Source organism: Sardina pilchardus, chromosome 12, assembly GCF_963854185.1.
Source record: "Sardina pilchardus chromosome 12, fSarPil1.1, whole genome shotgun sequence".
NCBI lineage: Eukaryota > Metazoa > Chordata > Actinopteri > Clupeiformes > Clupeidae > Sardina > Sardina pilchardus.
In genome coordinates this window covers 13,881,228-13,897,099 of record NC_085005.1, presented here as the reverse complement: position 1 = coordinate 13,897,099, position 15,872 = coordinate 13,881,228, and the positions used below count along the sequence as shown (strand labels likewise).

At 46.6% G+C, this 15,872-nt stretch overlaps 2 protein-coding genes across 7 annotated transcripts in view; both read right to left on the bottom strand.

The window, feature by feature from the left end:
* Positions 1 to 2,032: 2,032 nt before the first annotated feature.
* Positions 2,033 to 5,077, bottom strand: si:dkey-261l7.2 (uncharacterized protein LOC569751 homolog). 4 transcript variants are annotated; one of them, XM_062550796.1, is made up of 7 exons: positions 4,860 to 5,077; positions 4,478 to 4,661; positions 4,289 to 4,378; positions 3,842 to 3,936; positions 2,823 to 2,983; positions 2,491 to 2,607; positions 2,033 to 2,146 (listed from the first exon to the last, which is right to left on the bottom strand). In XM_062550796.1, exons 2-7 carry the CDS (start codon positions 4,600 to 4,602, stop codon positions 2,051 to 2,053), a joined length of 684 nt encoding a protein of 227 aa, XP_062406780.1. In that variant the 5' UTR covers positions 4,603 to 4,661; positions 4,860 to 5,077; the 3' UTR covers positions 2,033 to 2,050. The 4 variants fall into 4 exon arrangements, with proteins under 4 accessions (XP_062406780.1, XP_062406778.1, XP_062406779.1 ...); XM_062550794.1 differs by having other exon boundaries at positions 4,478 to 4,645; XM_062550795.1 differs by having other exon boundaries at positions 4,478 to 4,616.
* A 287-nt stretch (positions 5,078 to 5,364) lies between these two features.
* phip (pleckstrin homology domain interacting protein) overlaps positions 5,365 to 15,872 on the bottom strand; it is a 60,764-nt gene continuing 50,256 nt past the window's right edge. For 2 of the 3 annotated variants that reach the window (XM_062550430.1, XM_062550431.1), the window contains exons 33-40: positions 15,310 to 15,382; positions 15,112 to 15,168; positions 14,607 to 14,762; positions 14,192 to 14,344; positions 12,058 to 12,090; positions 11,604 to 11,797; positions 9,781 to 10,208; positions 5,365 to 9,161 (exon numbers count right to left, since the gene is read on the bottom strand). In XM_062550430.1, coding sequence (XP_062406414.1) covers positions 8,269 to 9,161; positions 9,781 to 10,208; positions 11,604 to 11,797; positions 12,058 to 12,090; positions 14,192 to 14,344; positions 14,607 to 14,762; positions 15,112 to 15,168; positions 15,310 to 15,382 — 1,987 coding nt within the window. In that variant the 3' untranslated portion in view covers positions 5,365 to 8,268. The remainder of the gene's footprint in view (positions 9,162 to 9,780; positions 10,209 to 11,603; positions 11,798 to 12,057; positions 12,091 to 14,191; positions 14,345 to 14,606; positions 14,763 to 15,111; positions 15,169 to 15,309; positions 15,383 to 15,872) is intronic. The other variant, XM_062550432.1, reaches the window with a different exon arrangement.

The following is a 15,872-nucleotide window of genomic DNA, read 5'->3' as shown; positions in this document are numbered from 1 at the left end:
TTGTACACAGGTGTTTTGCTTCTTGAGTGTTACGTTTTGTTAACTGTCTGAATTTTTTTTTATTTTAGTGTGTAAACAGTTGGAAAAAACTGTAAGACAAGTTTACGGGGCACCTGAACAGAGCATGCAGCCCCACTAATTAATATAAGCTTTAGATAGATATATTGCAGATAGACTGCACTTCACTAATCCCCAAGAGGGAAATTCTTTTTGGTCCCCTGTGAAAGCTGGGTAATCCTAGGGTGACGTCCAAGATGACACACTTTTTTGTGATGTTGCTGGTCTCATGGTGCCTCATCTATCCAACCCATAACCAGGTATTTTTGGTATAGAGCTACCCAGTGAAAAACTTAAATGCAAAATTTAAGTTTATCACATTTTACTGTGATGAGATATTCCGAGCGGTACAAGACTTGTCTTGTAGGATCACTAAGACGACCTCTGGACGCATGCCAAGCTTTGTGAAATTCCATATTTGGGGGCAGTGGCAGTGCAGTGAGTGAATTGTTATTATGCATTATGATTCACTGTCAACAGCTACCTAGTTCGACACCCCCATCTACAGGCCGTTGGCTAGAAATACAAATCACAAACACAGCTGTCACACCCACACACTCACAGAAGAACATTCTCACAACACATACAAGGAGTTGTACTGTAGGATGCAGGACATATGTGGTCATATTACCTACCACTATGCGACACATAGTTTTACGAAAGAGAAAGATTGAGAGACCGAGTACATGTAACATGGCAAAGATCATTTTATTTAAATTACAGAGTAGATTTTGTTCATATATATATATATATATATATTCACAATTCACATATATATATGTATTTTTTTTAACCCTAATGACTTCTGTAATGTGGAGTACATCTCAGTTCAACATGGCAGCTTTAATGACTGGGAGACCAACACTCAAAGGTTTGTTTTGCAATAAAAAAGGTAAAATGACATCATTTAAATTATTTACACCCTTTCTCCAAATCATTGATCATTTCAAAACTTTACCCTGACATCACCTACATCACACTGTACTCCCTTCATCAGGCATGTCTTGCTAATACGAGCTGTTCATGTTTGGAGCTCATGAAAAGTCTCTCATCCTTGTGCAACATTTTTGGCAAAAATAATAATATTGACCTTAAAACCAACACCGGGAGTTCCTAGAACGACTGGGAGACTACAGTGTCTTCCACATGGAGAACAAGTGAGTTATGGAATCACAGGCTGTAAGAAAAAAAAAAAAAAAAAGTAATGTTACCCTGTTGGTGCACTACACAAAGCGACAATCATCAGCATGATTTACAAAGAAAGCTTCTTTGAAGTGTATCACCGCCCACGTCGGAATTAGACAAACAGTATTGACTATTGCTCACCCCCAGCACTGAATTCACTATTCCATTGTTCAAACACCACTTCAACACTTTGCACCAAGTCTGGAGACAAGCTGCTCATAATGTGGTGTTGAATACCAGAATATCCAATACACTATAGACCTGTATGACATTACAGATGTAAGATCATAGCCTTTACGAACTCTTGTAGCACTACATGACAGAGTTAGATTAGAGGAAAGATTTGAAGCACATTCAGAGTAAGAGCTGGCCGATACTCTCTTGGCATGAAAGTTCTTCATCTATCACACACCCACACCCACACTCAAGACCGGCGCCCACTGGACACGACGTTCAGCGGTGTGGGCTTGACCCGCAGGATTTTAGAACAGTTTTCTATCCCTGTGCGGCTGCTGCGTGACAGATGTTTCTAGTGGGCTTTGCTCCGTTAAAAACAATGGAGTTCTATTTTTTTTTTTTTTCTTGGCGCGCAGCGTACGTGTCTGATGGGCACCGGCCTTTACACTTACAGACACACACACAAATAAATTACATGATGATAAATTATGTTCTTCAACTCCTCCGTCTCACCCCCCCCCACCCCCCCTTCATGCTTTCCGTCCTTCCATTACAAACAACACCATCATCACATCTCTCTCTCTCTCTCTCTCTCCACCTCCCTCCCTCCCTCCCTCCTCCATTTTCATCCTCAGTCTTCAGGGTAGATCTGTTCCAGCCAAGGCTTCAACACAAACTTCTCGCCGTTAAAGTCAGAGAAGTACAGGTCGAGGGTGGCGATATCCGGCTGAGCAAAGGTACAGAGAGGACACACACACAGACACACACACACACACACACACACACACACACACAGACACACACACACACACACACACACACACACACACACACACACACACACACACACACACACACACACACACACACACACACACACACACACACACACACACACACACGTCTGTGATCCAATGCCAATCCATACTGCATAGTGCATACCGGTAGTTTGTGACAAGTAGAATGACAAATAGAAAAGTTGTGTAATGTATAAATTGTGAATGAGAATTCCAAACTGTTTTGCAAGTGAGCAGGTTTGGTGTGTGTGTGTGTGTGAGGGTGTTTTTATACCTTGTGTCCCTTGATGCGCCTTAGAGCTGACTGAGGCAGGTATCCCACCATAAGAGAGGATGAGCCAGGGCCGCTAAACACAACCTTATAATGAGGACCGTCTGCTGCACTCTGCAGCTACTCACACACACACACACACACACACACACACACACAAACACAAACACACACACACACACACACACACACACACACACACACACACACACACACACACACACACACACACACACACACACACACACACACACACACACACTTTTACCATTGATAATTGAATAGGTAATTCTGTATAACTCATTTGTTTATGTATATAGAAATAGATACAGTACCTCTGACTGTGTGTATCTCTTCTTGATCCAATTCGCAGGTGCTCGCAGTTCAGCATCCCAGCCCACAATCACGCCAACCATGTGGCTCTGAGTCTCTATGACAACATGACCAACCCGGTGCAACACATAGATTGGCCGTGGACTGTGGACATCTTTTGACGCTGTCACACACACACACACACACACACACAAAGACACTGACAATTTCACTGCATTCTTTACATTAGTAAAAATATGCATGACATTTCCCCTCCCTGCATGTGACATTTACAAAGTTCCCACTCTAAGTCAAATGTAAAATTCCATGATCAAAGAAAGTTGGGCTAACCACAACCACTCAAGCGAGCAAGCTAATAACCAGGCATACACCAATTATGCGTGGAAATGCTGTATATTTGTATTAATGTATTTTCAATAAACAATGACTTTGCCTCAAGTAGCCTATGATAAAAAAAAAAGAGAATCCCTGACTACATGTCTGGAATAGACTATTCCATGATATTCCAAAAATTCCATGATCTGTGAGAAATGTCTTCCTTATTGTCCCTTTTAGGCAACAAATCTCACAGACATCAAGATGGTAAGACTCAAGTCTCCCTTAGGCTTATTTGTATTCCTTCACTATCTCCACAATCAAAAGTAAATAAACCTGTTGCCTGTTATGCACCAACACATTGTTCACATTGTTCTTTAAAACGCAGCTCCTCAGCTACTACAAAAAAGAACTTTAGCAGAAATCTTACCATTATGGGACAAACTATTACACAACTATAGCCTAAAAGTATGATCATATTTTGCAACATAGAAGTAGATTACTATAATGTACAACAGGAATGCCACTATAGATGGTAACGTTATTATAGAGGTATTACAGAACATCACAGAAGTAAGGAGATGAATTATGATCAAGTTATTCAGATGGACAGCATGAAATCAAATAATTGAACAACGTTATCCTAATTTTGTCATTGTTTGTCATTATTATTCTGATATCAAAGACGCGGGTTTATTGGTCTTACCTGCGAAGTAACCGAGGTCGTTGTCCTGGAGCAACTCCTCGAGGGAAGGGGAGCCATCATCCACATCCTCCACTTCCTCAGGATCGTCAAAGAGCCTGGAAAAGCTGCGGTCTTAATTTTCATCATTTCCGAAGGCCGTGGCGGGTATGGAGAACCTCAATGTAACTACTCTAAATGTAGGCCTATTATCTCCCTACATGACACCTGTAGAGCATTGGAACAACTGTTGATTTTCAACGAGCCATGCAAATAAAGTTGACCGACCTTCTTAGAGAGTAACGCTTGATGAAACAATCAGACCATCATTAACTTTGCAAGTGCTTGGAGCTATGATCTACTGATCTTCAATGAGCGATATCTTCATTTTCCTCCCTCACTCACTCACAGAGGCCAACACACCTGACGGAAGTAGGCCTACATCCTGTGAAAGTGTATATTGAAACTCACGTCACTTTGTTCACCCACGACGTTGCCCACTCAACCCAAGCGCTGGGGTTCAGGTAAGAGGACCGGAGGTCATTCCAAGCTCTCAGAATACTACAGGGCAGAGATCAAGAAATCAGAGGGACACCAGCACACTCAGTGTGATCAGAGCGAGCGAGCGAGATAGACAGAGAGAATAAAGTTGCCTCATGCCTTTTAATACGGTGGTTGCGCTCTGCCGCTGACACTCTGGTCCACTTGGAGATGAGACACTGCAGTGGTAGAACCGAGAGAAGAAGCGCCAAGTGTAGTATGGTTGTTGTGGTGATCTGCGGCATAGCTTAACCACCTGCTAACACGGACGTGAAAGACCACACAGCGCTGCGGTCAGTATAGCCTACTGAACGCAAGAGGCAAGACTGAAGTGCAAATACAAATACTGAAATGACCGGCATGGAAGCCGAGCTTTACATAATCAATTTCAGACGATAAAGAAAGTTTGTAATTGATTAAACATATACAGAAGTTGATTTACATCACGATCAGGTTACAATCATTCTAGGCGACATTTTGAACAAACACCCTAGTATCTTACCTTGATAGGTAAGCTGACTGAAGTTTGTTTTCCAGGCTTTACGTTTCAAACTACTTACATTGAACTAGGCTATAAACATTGACTCATGTTCATTTTAGCCTGGTCATGTTAAAATGGTTTACCAGCTACAACGTCTAGCAAGAAGTGGAGTCATGTCGCCTCCCCACTTAAAAGTTTGGTGATAATATTTGCATGAGTGTTCTGTTTGCCAGTTTCGGTCAGGCACCTGCGCATGTATAATACAAAAAACTGCCAGGAGGCGCACGCGTCCAATGACTATCCTACACGAATAAATGCGCGCGTCTCTCGCGCCGCCACGTCAGGAAGGGGTGCCCCACGCGGATGTGTTTAGCAGGCGCTGTGTCACCGTAGTGACACGAGATGGCAGTATCCTCACAGGAATGCACCTATAGTGTATCCTATACGGACACGGTCTGATATCTTTCACCGTTTAAAAATGTGTGGTTAAAATAATGACATGGGAAGCAATGACTGAGGGACAGCATTGTAAACACAACTGTTTATTTCTTTAAAATATCAGTATGAACTAATATGACAGCAGTACTCCCTACACATACATTCTATGCTTATGTTTTTTTGCATTTACTTTTTTATATAAAAGTATACAAACTAACATATAAAGTCCTCTAATCCAATCTCCGTGGAAACCAGAAGACAGTAAAGCCTCTTCCCAAACCTCACACAGAGAGAATTCTGGGAAAGGTTGCATGCAGCCCCCCTACCCCCCGTTTGACCTCTCGCCTCACACCGCAGGCTCTATAGGTCAGATGATGGGTGGGTAGCGTGATGTCACATCCTGTGAAGCACTCCATTGCTTTGTTTGTATGGGTTAGAGGTGAGATATCATAATGGGTATCATAGTCAAAGGAGTATAAAAATACGTACACTCACAAACCTACACACAACACACTGGTGCCAAAGAGGTTGGACACACGCACACGCAAACAAGCTCTTTCACACACTCACACGCACGCACACACACACACACACACACACACACACACACACACACACACACACACACACACACACACACACACACACACACACACACACACACACACACACACACACACACACACACACACACACACACACACACACACACACACACACACACAACCACCAGGCTTTGGTTCACCAAAACCAGCTTAAAAAAAAAGACATTCTTAGACATTCACAACTTCACACCACCACAGAGCTCCATTTGGCAACTTAAAAATAAAAACGTAATCATTACTTTTTTTTAAAAAAGAAAGGAGAAATAAAACCAATCGTCCAATAAACCACTGAAGAAAATCCACCGTTTCAGCTGGCTGGGTCAGATAAGGAGTGTATATGTTCCAGAGGACTCTCTGAAGTTGAAGTTCACATCAATCCAGATTCACAAAAATAGTCCAGTCCACACTAAATCCAGATCAGGCAAGAGGCCTGGTCTCAGTCCATCCAAGACTGACGCAGATCCAGTCAAAAGTCAGTACAGTCCTCTTTGGCTGCGGGGTGATCACAAAACAATGGGGCCACGTGAGTCCAGTCCACACAGGCCCATGATAAGGAGGGAGTGAGTGGAGGGCTAAAACCATGTCTCATAGTGGTACCTGTGGACCAGGATCTCACTGGGTGACAAAGACAGTACCAGGAAGGGGCCATAGCTATTCCAGAATCCTCTCTCTTATATAGACGCACATGCACGCGCACACACACGAACGCACACACACACACACACACACACACACACACACGCACACACACACGCACACGCACACGCACACACGCGGTTGGGAAATTGAAGGCACAATCAGAACGAACAATATTCAGTCCAAACATGGACACACACAAACCAAGGGCATCCTCCTCTCATGCTCATTTCCAGTCGTACACACTAACTTCAGGCCCGGCCATACAGGACAGCATAAGAAAAGACCTAAAACTAGACTGTTTACAAAGGGAGTTACATATAAAAATGTACACAAGTCCTGTGAACCTATTAGCACAACATACAGCAAACCCCAGGTTTTTTAAGTGCATAATCATGTGTTGAGACACTCATACATGTACCTTGTATTTCAAAAGGTACCAAGAAAAAGTCTTGAATGGACACACACACACAGACATACACAGACCGTGACTTCATCTTTCTCACTGGTGAGTGGCGTTGAAACAAAATGGCATAATGTCACATCTTGTAAACATGACTACATCACTGCCTCTCTCTCTTGCCACACACACACACACACACACACACACACACACACACACACACACACACACACACACACACACACACACACACACACACACATTTGTGAGCAGGTGAGTCTTCTTTAACTGGAGAGTATGATGAAAATCAAGTGCAATGAGTCCTTACATGCACTGCACTTGTTCAGCACTGATAAGTCTCTCTCTCTCTCTCTCTCTCTCTCTCTCTCTCTCTCTCTCTCTCTCTCTCTCTCACACACACACACACACACACACACACACACACATTTATTTGTGAAACCTTACAACTCCCAGTCTTAAAGATGAGTCTGATTTTACTGAGTGGACGAGTCTTTCAGCCATGAATACACGCACGCACGGACGGGCACACAAACACACACACACACACACACACACACACACACACACGCACGCACGCAATCCAAGTAACTCTCACTGGGTGGGTCACCCCAAGTGTCCAACATAAAGTGACTGCTTTGATGGCCCGTACTGTAAATGGTTTATAACTAGCTCATAGTTCACACTAATGGCTACTAGGAGTTAGGTTTGTGGACCACTGTTTTGAAATGAACAAAGCCGTACTGAAGCCCTATACAAGAGTATAATGAAGGACTGGTGACAAGAGAAAATCCATAGATTGAGTAGACCTCACCACACACACAGATTTTGAAGTCCATAAACACTACACATTCCACATAGGCAGGCACACTGACAATGAACTGGATCAGGAACCCCTAGATCAGAGAAACGAGAGAGAGATTGTGTATGATGGTGGTGCTGTCTGATACCACATTAATAAGTGAAATTAACAGGGAAAGGGCAATGTTTAGTGTGTGTGTGTGTGTGTGTGTGTGTGTAGGATGGGGTTTACTGGTCTCCACGGAACTTTATGTGTAATTGCACAGGCCAGGCGTCTCTGTGTGGCTGTACACATTCACAGTCTCTCATAAACACACACACACACACACACACGTACACACACAACACACACACACACACACACACACGCACCAACACACACACACACAACACACAGATTAGTTTCATAGCAGCAGGAATGGCATTGCCCCAGTGAACTGTGGGACAGTGGGAGTGGGGGGCATTCAGAACAGTCAACCCCTGGTGCGCTTGCAGCAAGGCTGTCACGTCGCGTCGCGTCGCTCGGCGGCTACCAGCCGATGAGGTTGGCCTTGGCCTTCTCGGTCAGCTTGCGCACGCGGCCCTTGCTGGACGTGCCGAAGGTGAGCGACGGGTCCTCGAACAGCAGCTGCCGCTGCTCCTCCTCCGAGTCGTCCTCGTTGTAGTAGGCCGTGCGCCGGCCCTGGTTACGCGTCCGCATGGAGCCCTTGGACGAGCCCCCCGCCGCCCCCTCGGCCCCGGGGCCCGACGACTCGTACTCCGTCCCCTCGCGGTCCTCGCCGCCGTCCTCGTCGTCGTCCTCCTCTTCCTCCTCCCCCTCGTCGTTGTCGTCGTCCTCCTCCTCCTCCTCCCGTTCCGGGTGCCTGTGGCGACGGCGGCTGGACGAGGGGTGGGCGTTGTCCTCGGCGACGTGCCGGCTGCTCCGCCGTAGCGACGCGTTGGGAGTGGACGGCTGCGGAGCGGACGCGGACGCTGAGGCGGAGGAGGCCGTGGGGGGGGAGGTGGCGGGCGTCGCCGCCTGAGGAGGAGTCCGGTTCAGCCGCGGCCGACCTCGCCGAGGCTTCTCGGGAAGCCCCGCCCCTAACCCCGCCCCCGAGTCCGATAGGCTGGTGTCCTGGGCGGAGGCGGAGGAGGAGGACGTGGAGCGGCCGAGCGGCTCGTTCAGCGAGGCCTGCCGCCGCATCTCCTCCAGCTCCTTCTTGCTCTTGCGGCCGCGCTTCTTCCCCGGCGGCCGGGGCGAGAGCGAGGAGGAGGGCGCCGGCTCGGACGCCGCGGATTCCGTCGCCGGGACGACGGGCGGCTGCACGGGCCTCCTCTCGTCCAGTCGCGGCCGGCCTCGCCTCCGGTTCACCCCCAGGGTCACGTGACTGCTGTGGCCGTTCAGGTGGAGGCTGTTCTGCGATGGACTGTCATGTACCGGACCTGAGAGACCGAGAGAAACAGAGAGACAGAGAGACAGAGAGGGGGAAAGAGAGAGAGAGAGAGAGAGAGCGTGCAAAAAGGACAGATGAGAGAGAAAGTGAGAGTTAAGAGAGCAAAAAGAATAAAAGATAGAGAGCAAAAAGGATGAGGGGGAGAGAGAGAGAGCAGAAGAGATAGATGAGAAAGAAAAATAAGACAGAATGGCTCAGTTTGCGAGATAAATGAATCGCCGTGAATATGACAAATGACATCTATACATTATACACACTGTTGTTAAAAATGATTAACATTCGCCACACGCCTGTGACTGTATGTGTGTGTGGGGGGGATTTGTCTGTGTATGTGTGTAGGTGTGTGTGTGTGTGTGTGCGTGTGTGTGTGTGTGTGTGTGTGTGTGTGTGTGTGTGTGTGTGTGTGTGTGTGTGTGTGTGTGTGTATGATTGTGTGTGTGTTGTGGGCGGGGGGGTTATCTGTGTAGGTACAGTAGGTGTGTGTGTGTGTGTGTGTGTGTGTGTGTGTGTGTGTGTGTGTGAAATTGTCTGTGTGTGTTGGGGGCGGGGGGTTATCTGTGTAGGTGTGTGTGTGTGTGTGTGTGTGTGCGCATCTGTTCTGCGCGTACCTGGGTTGAGCCTGACGGGCGTGCGGAGCTTCCTCCGCGGTCTCTCCCTGGAGCTCCCCTCGTTACCCGAGCTGACGGGGTCGTGGGGCGTCTCCGTGGACGCCGTTGCCGCGCCGGCGCCGTGGTGCGCCGCTCTCAGCGAGCGGGGCGTGGCCTCGGCGGGCGAGTGGGCGTCGGTCGGCTGCGGCGACGGAGGCGTGTGGGCCGGCGCCGGGCCGTGCGTGCCGCTGCCGCCGAAGCGTGCCGAGCGGCGCGTGCGCATGGAGGCGGCGGCCGGCTCCGCCTTGCCGTTGAGGTGCGGGAGGTTCTGGCGCAAGGAGGCGGGCCTGGAGGAGGACGAGGAGGAGGAGGAGGAGGGGACCGGGGCCGAGGACACGTGATTGACACGCGGAGGGGCCCGGGTGGAGACACGCCTCTTCCTGTCTGGGCTGAGGAAGAGGAAGATATGCAGGCGGTTAAAACCAGTTGAGTTATCATTATCACCTTCATCAGTATCACCACCACCATCCGCCTCCTCATCCTCAATCATCAATGACTGCTCTTCAAAAAGGGAAAAAGGAGAATACAATCTTCTGTACTCAACTTCATATAGAGTGATTGTGTGTGTGTGTGTGTGTGTGTGTGTGTGTGTGTGTGCTTGAGAGGTGTATCTAGTTAAAAGGCATATGTGACCTTCCACGGCGAAATCAGTCACAATGTCCACATTTTCAAAATCAAAGTTATTACGTTTTCAGGAAGGGGCATAATCAACCTTCAAAACGATACCTATATCTAATGAATTTAACGTCATATTACTGAAATATAAACATTCAAAGGAGTTGAGTTCATCCTGTCATGCCAATAGAAAAACGGAGAAATCTGCCTCTGAAGTTAACCGTCGGCTCAACACTCACGAACGCTTTGTAAGGTCGCCGCTATTACACGTTTTACGGTACTTGTATCAACGACATAGCACGCGGATGGCTTGGTGGTTGTCAATGAGTGCGTTTACCGTAAATATTGGAATAGAGGGGCAAAAAAACGAGACGCCTAACTTCCTGCTTCCTCTAACTTTCTCACCTCAACAAACTCACGTTTTTAGACTACAAAAGGTCAGTTTTTCGGCGAAATGTATTCACGACCGTACAGTGTAGACCTCCCACTGTTTCAAAACACTTACAAAAAAAAATCCACGATTTTAGCACAAGTGACATAAATGGCCATTTTTCTCAGAAACGCCTGTTGCGACAAGCGACTGGTTTTGCCGTGGAACGTCACATATCTAGTTAAAAGGCATCATCAACCTCATATAGGACATGTGAATGCTATATATATACTGTATATATACTGTATATATATATATATATGATAGATACTAAAAATGAGACCAAAAATATCTTGCATCTTGCCCACCAGATGTGCTGTGTGTGCATGATGATGACTGCAGCACGTCTCTATTTTTATTTAGGATGTCCGCGTTAACAGGCCTGAGCATTCACACGTCCTGTCTGAGATGAGATCCCCACTGCCCTCACGAGCTGCGCCTCTCAAGCTGCTCGCGCAATCCAGACGCTCTAGCGCCGTCACACACACACACGCGCAATGCATCTGGTGTGCAGCGGGCTACGAATAGCCAACGTTGGCCACTTTATGTAAAAGAAAGAGGTGAAATATCAGTGGACGAGGGGACCCATCTGGGCGTAATTCACGGCGCTATTGATTTATGTGGAAACGTATTAAGTCTGAATAACACTTGATGTTGCTCAGACAGCCTCGGCGGGTCTCCTGACCAATCGCCGACCGCGGCCTTGGAGCCGTCGGCCAATCGCGGAGCGTCTCTTTACCTGGAGCCGGTGCTGCTGGCGGGCGAGGAGCTCCTCTTCCTCCTCTTCATCGTCTGCCGCGTCAGGCGCTCGCTGTGCAGCCGTTGCCGGGTCAACCGGTCCGACTGGAGCCGCTGGGCGGACTTGAAGTCGGTGAGGATGGAGCCCACGTGCTCCTCGAACAGCGCGGACAGACGGAGACTCATGCTGTAGATCTGCGCACACACACACACACACACACACACACACACAGACAGACAGAAAGGAAAGAGGCGGTTTCATTAAACTGCAGGAGAAAACTAGCCAACACTTACGCACATTTACAGAAATGATGACTAATGTGTGTATGGTCCTTATAAATCAATAAATTAATGAAATGAAACTCAGAGAGAGTAGCAACACGTTACAGCAACAGCAACAGAAGCAACAGCAATAGTAGCAACTGTAATAGTGTCAACTGTAGTAGTGGCTGTACCATTGCTGAGCGGTGCAGACTCTTGGTGTGGATCTGCACATACAGACAAGGCAGTGCAAGAGGCAAAGTTATACGAGACAGTAGCAACAGCAAGAGTCATAATGTCTGAAACATCACATAGAGACACGGAATCCTGCTAAAACACATTCACATACACAAAGAGCGACTTATCTGTTCACTTTGTTTAACTAATTACCTTTTCCGCACAAAAACAAATCTGCTGCAATTTGTATCATATTTGTGGTTATTGTTATTTTTCTGGTAGCCTATTTATGTATTTAACTATTTGATCATATTATAAACTATTAATTTCAATGTCTCTGTAATGTGCATTGAAATGTGTATTGATGTTTCTTTGGACAAAAGTCTGCTGTATACTATAAACATACACATAACACTGGTTAACACATGGCAGGCAGACGCAGACTCCTGCTGTAGAGTTAGGGTGTGGTGGAGTGATTGTGGCAGCGACAGTAACAGTGCTTGAACAACCCTGACAGACGTGGGGCTGATGCGCTAGATCTGCACCTAGACAGATGGGAATTCCGCACTAGGCCTACTCCAGTGAAGTCACAGTGGCAATGACGGTAACAGATCTTGACTCGCACTCACACTCGATCAAGAGGGCACAAAAGAGAATAGCTGTTATGACACTGAAGTAACAGGGTTGTTACATTAAAGCACTGAAGAAATAGCGACAATAGATGCGATGCTAGTGGGAAAACACACACACACACACACACCACATCTCAGTGTTATTAAAACTATAGCGACAGTGCTTCTCGTGGTGCGCAGAGACTAGTGCCAATATCAATCTACGCTTGTGTTAAAATGACTCGCGGTGAAGCGGCTAAAACAGCACGGATGTAAACTCAAGCTGTAGGTCAACAGTAGTGAGTATGAGAAAAACTCAGTCCTGTGCACCATCTGTCTAAAACAGAGGACTGTATTCAAACTTATAAGTATTCCAGAACTAGAAGGTTACTCAGAATTTTCAAACATGATGGTACTGATTCTTTTTTTTTTTTTTGAGTTCTGAGGTTAGAATAACAAGGTCTTTTCAAATGTATTGCATCATTTACCAACAACCTCAACTTGTACCAACTGAAGAGGGGCTGGAACACGGCTGAAGAACAAGGTGTTTCAGGCAGTGGAGAAAATGGGCTTTGTTAAGAGACAGAGCCATTTACACCCTCTGGCTTCTCCCTGTGGGCTTTGTAACTTTGCATACCATTTCCAAAAAAAACCAACAACTCTCTCGGAAAAGGACAGACTGGAAAAGCATAATGGAGCCAATTGAAGTGACAGTGGCAACAGCAGTAAGAGCCGGACGAGCGGTGGACCAGTGGTGACAGACACGGTACTCGTCGTGCAGATCCACACAGACAAAGACAGCAGCAGGCGGCCGTGGTGCGATGTGAGCCCTATCTACGAGCGGGCATCACGGGGGAACCATTACAGTATTAATGGTCTTTGAAGTGCCTGATCCAACCCAAGCACCTCCTTAGGCCAGGCCTCCAAGGAGTCTCCGAAATATTTAGCTTCAAGCACGGAGAAATTCAGAGGTTTAGGGTTGTGGAACGGTGATCAGGCATAACCGCATCAGCGATCGTTTATACAGTGTGCTTCTACTGTAGGTCACCATGTCAACAAGTTGGTGCCAGACTCTGAATGCACTCAAAAGCATGTGAGACTCACACACAGACTCTGAAGTCGCTCAAAAGCATGTGAGACTCACACACATATTGAACCATCGTACTTTCATACTGTGTGCTCATAAACTATAAACTATAAACTACTATAAATATTACAAAAGATGACTTTTGCTTTCATGTCTATGCCATGGACTTAATGCTTTGAGTCTGCAATGAAGACTGAACTCACTGCTTATTCTTACTTACTCATCTGGCTGACCTTTTCAACCAACAGTTCTTACACGGACCTGTTTACCCAGAGCAACCTTGAGCTAAGCCCATTTCCTTAGCCACCATGCTCCCAACACCTCATTAACCTGAAATAAATCACTACGAGATTCACTGAAACGCTTGGTGAGGCCTGCGATGAGGCAGTAGTACAGTACACCCTAGCCACCACAGATCCCTCTGTGAAATGCCAAGCGGTTGTTGTGACTCACCCTGGACTTCTTGCTGGGCGTGTAGGCTTTGGAGTTGCTGAAGATGAGGCGCACGTCTTTGCAGAGTTCCGCGGGGGACTCGTACTCGTCACCCAGCAGGGTGTTCAGGACCGTCCCGAAGTCCATGGGAGTGTCCACTATGTCCAGGTAATCCTAGGGAAGCAGGACCGGTTTAGAGCCCAGATCTGGCAAAGATCTCAACAAATATAAATTAGACTTTTTTATGATGTTCTTTTTTGTCTGCAAAATGCTTGGAAAGGGTGAAAGCCCTGTAAACCACGGGTTGTGTGTGTGTGTGTGTGTGTGTGTGTGTGTGTGTGTCTGTGTTTACAGGGTACTCCTATAGTTCAACAGGCTGTCTGAAGGGTTCTGAATCCTCACACTGGAAGGTGTGTGTGTGTGTGTGTGTGTTTACCGGGTACTCCTGCAGGTCCACAGGCTGTCTGAAGGGTTCCGAGTCCTCACACTGGAAGATGAGGTCCAGGAGCTCTCTGCAGCGCCCCTTCCACGCCTCTGGGTCATGTGCCTGAGGCTTGTTCCGCAGGCTCCTCAGCATTGGCCGCTGTGCCTTCTGTCCACATGATGTCAACAAAACAAAACCAAACAGGAAGTCAACACATATGCAGTGAATTAGACAGCGATCTTCTTCACTGACCAAGAGTATCCTACCAATATGATTCTTCTTTCTCTTCAAAAATATAATGTAAAATACACTTACATTTAAAGACTAGCTGCATACTACCCGATAATTTAAGATTAAACAAAATTAAAATGAACACTTCATATTTGAGAAATCCACAGAATGTTGGTGAAAAAGTGAATAAGAATGGAGTTGCAAAACTTTTGTGTGTGTGTGTGTGTGTATGTGTGTGTACAGTGTGTGTGTGTGTGTGTGTGTGTGTGTGTTTTGGTGCGTGTACCTTTTTGATGCATGTGGATGTGCCGGGAGCATCCACGTCCACATCCTCGTCTTCATCCTGAGTTGTCATGGAAACAAACAAAATGACAGCACCCTGTCAAATAAATGCAAGGACAGCAGAACACCTGACAAGTGTCTGTGTGTGTGTTTGTGTGTGTGTGTGTGTGTGTGTGTGTGTGTGGGTATGGTTGTCACGTACACTGCTGTTGTCAGAGAAGGCCTCTTTCTTCATTTTGTGGTAGAGGGGGATGATGTCTGTTAAACTTTGGTCCCTGTTGGCGGGAGAAACCAAAGAGTTAGAAACCAGGGGGAGCACAAAAAGGAGGCCACAGCAATGGTACAATCTCCTCCCTCACCAAACTCCCCAAAGTCATTCTGGTCAATCAAACCTACAGTCAAGGCTATAGTTCACAGAAGCAAAATATGAATACAATAAAATATTAATATTGTTAAGGGCTTCAGTTCAATATCGGACTTTATTAGAATGGCACCTTTTTACAGATGTCCCTATAATACAGCAGCTTGTAAAACCAGATCTCCCTCTCTCACACACACACACACACACACACACACACACACACACCAAGGTCACAAGGGTGTGTGCAAGTAAGGCATTGCAAACATTTAATAACAGCCACCACGCACAACATCAATATTCAGTCTGATCTCTTCACATGCACCCGAAATGCATCTCATCGCTGATTTAATCACACTAATACTCTGTCATCACAAGCTGCATCTGCAATAAACTGGCTTGGGTTG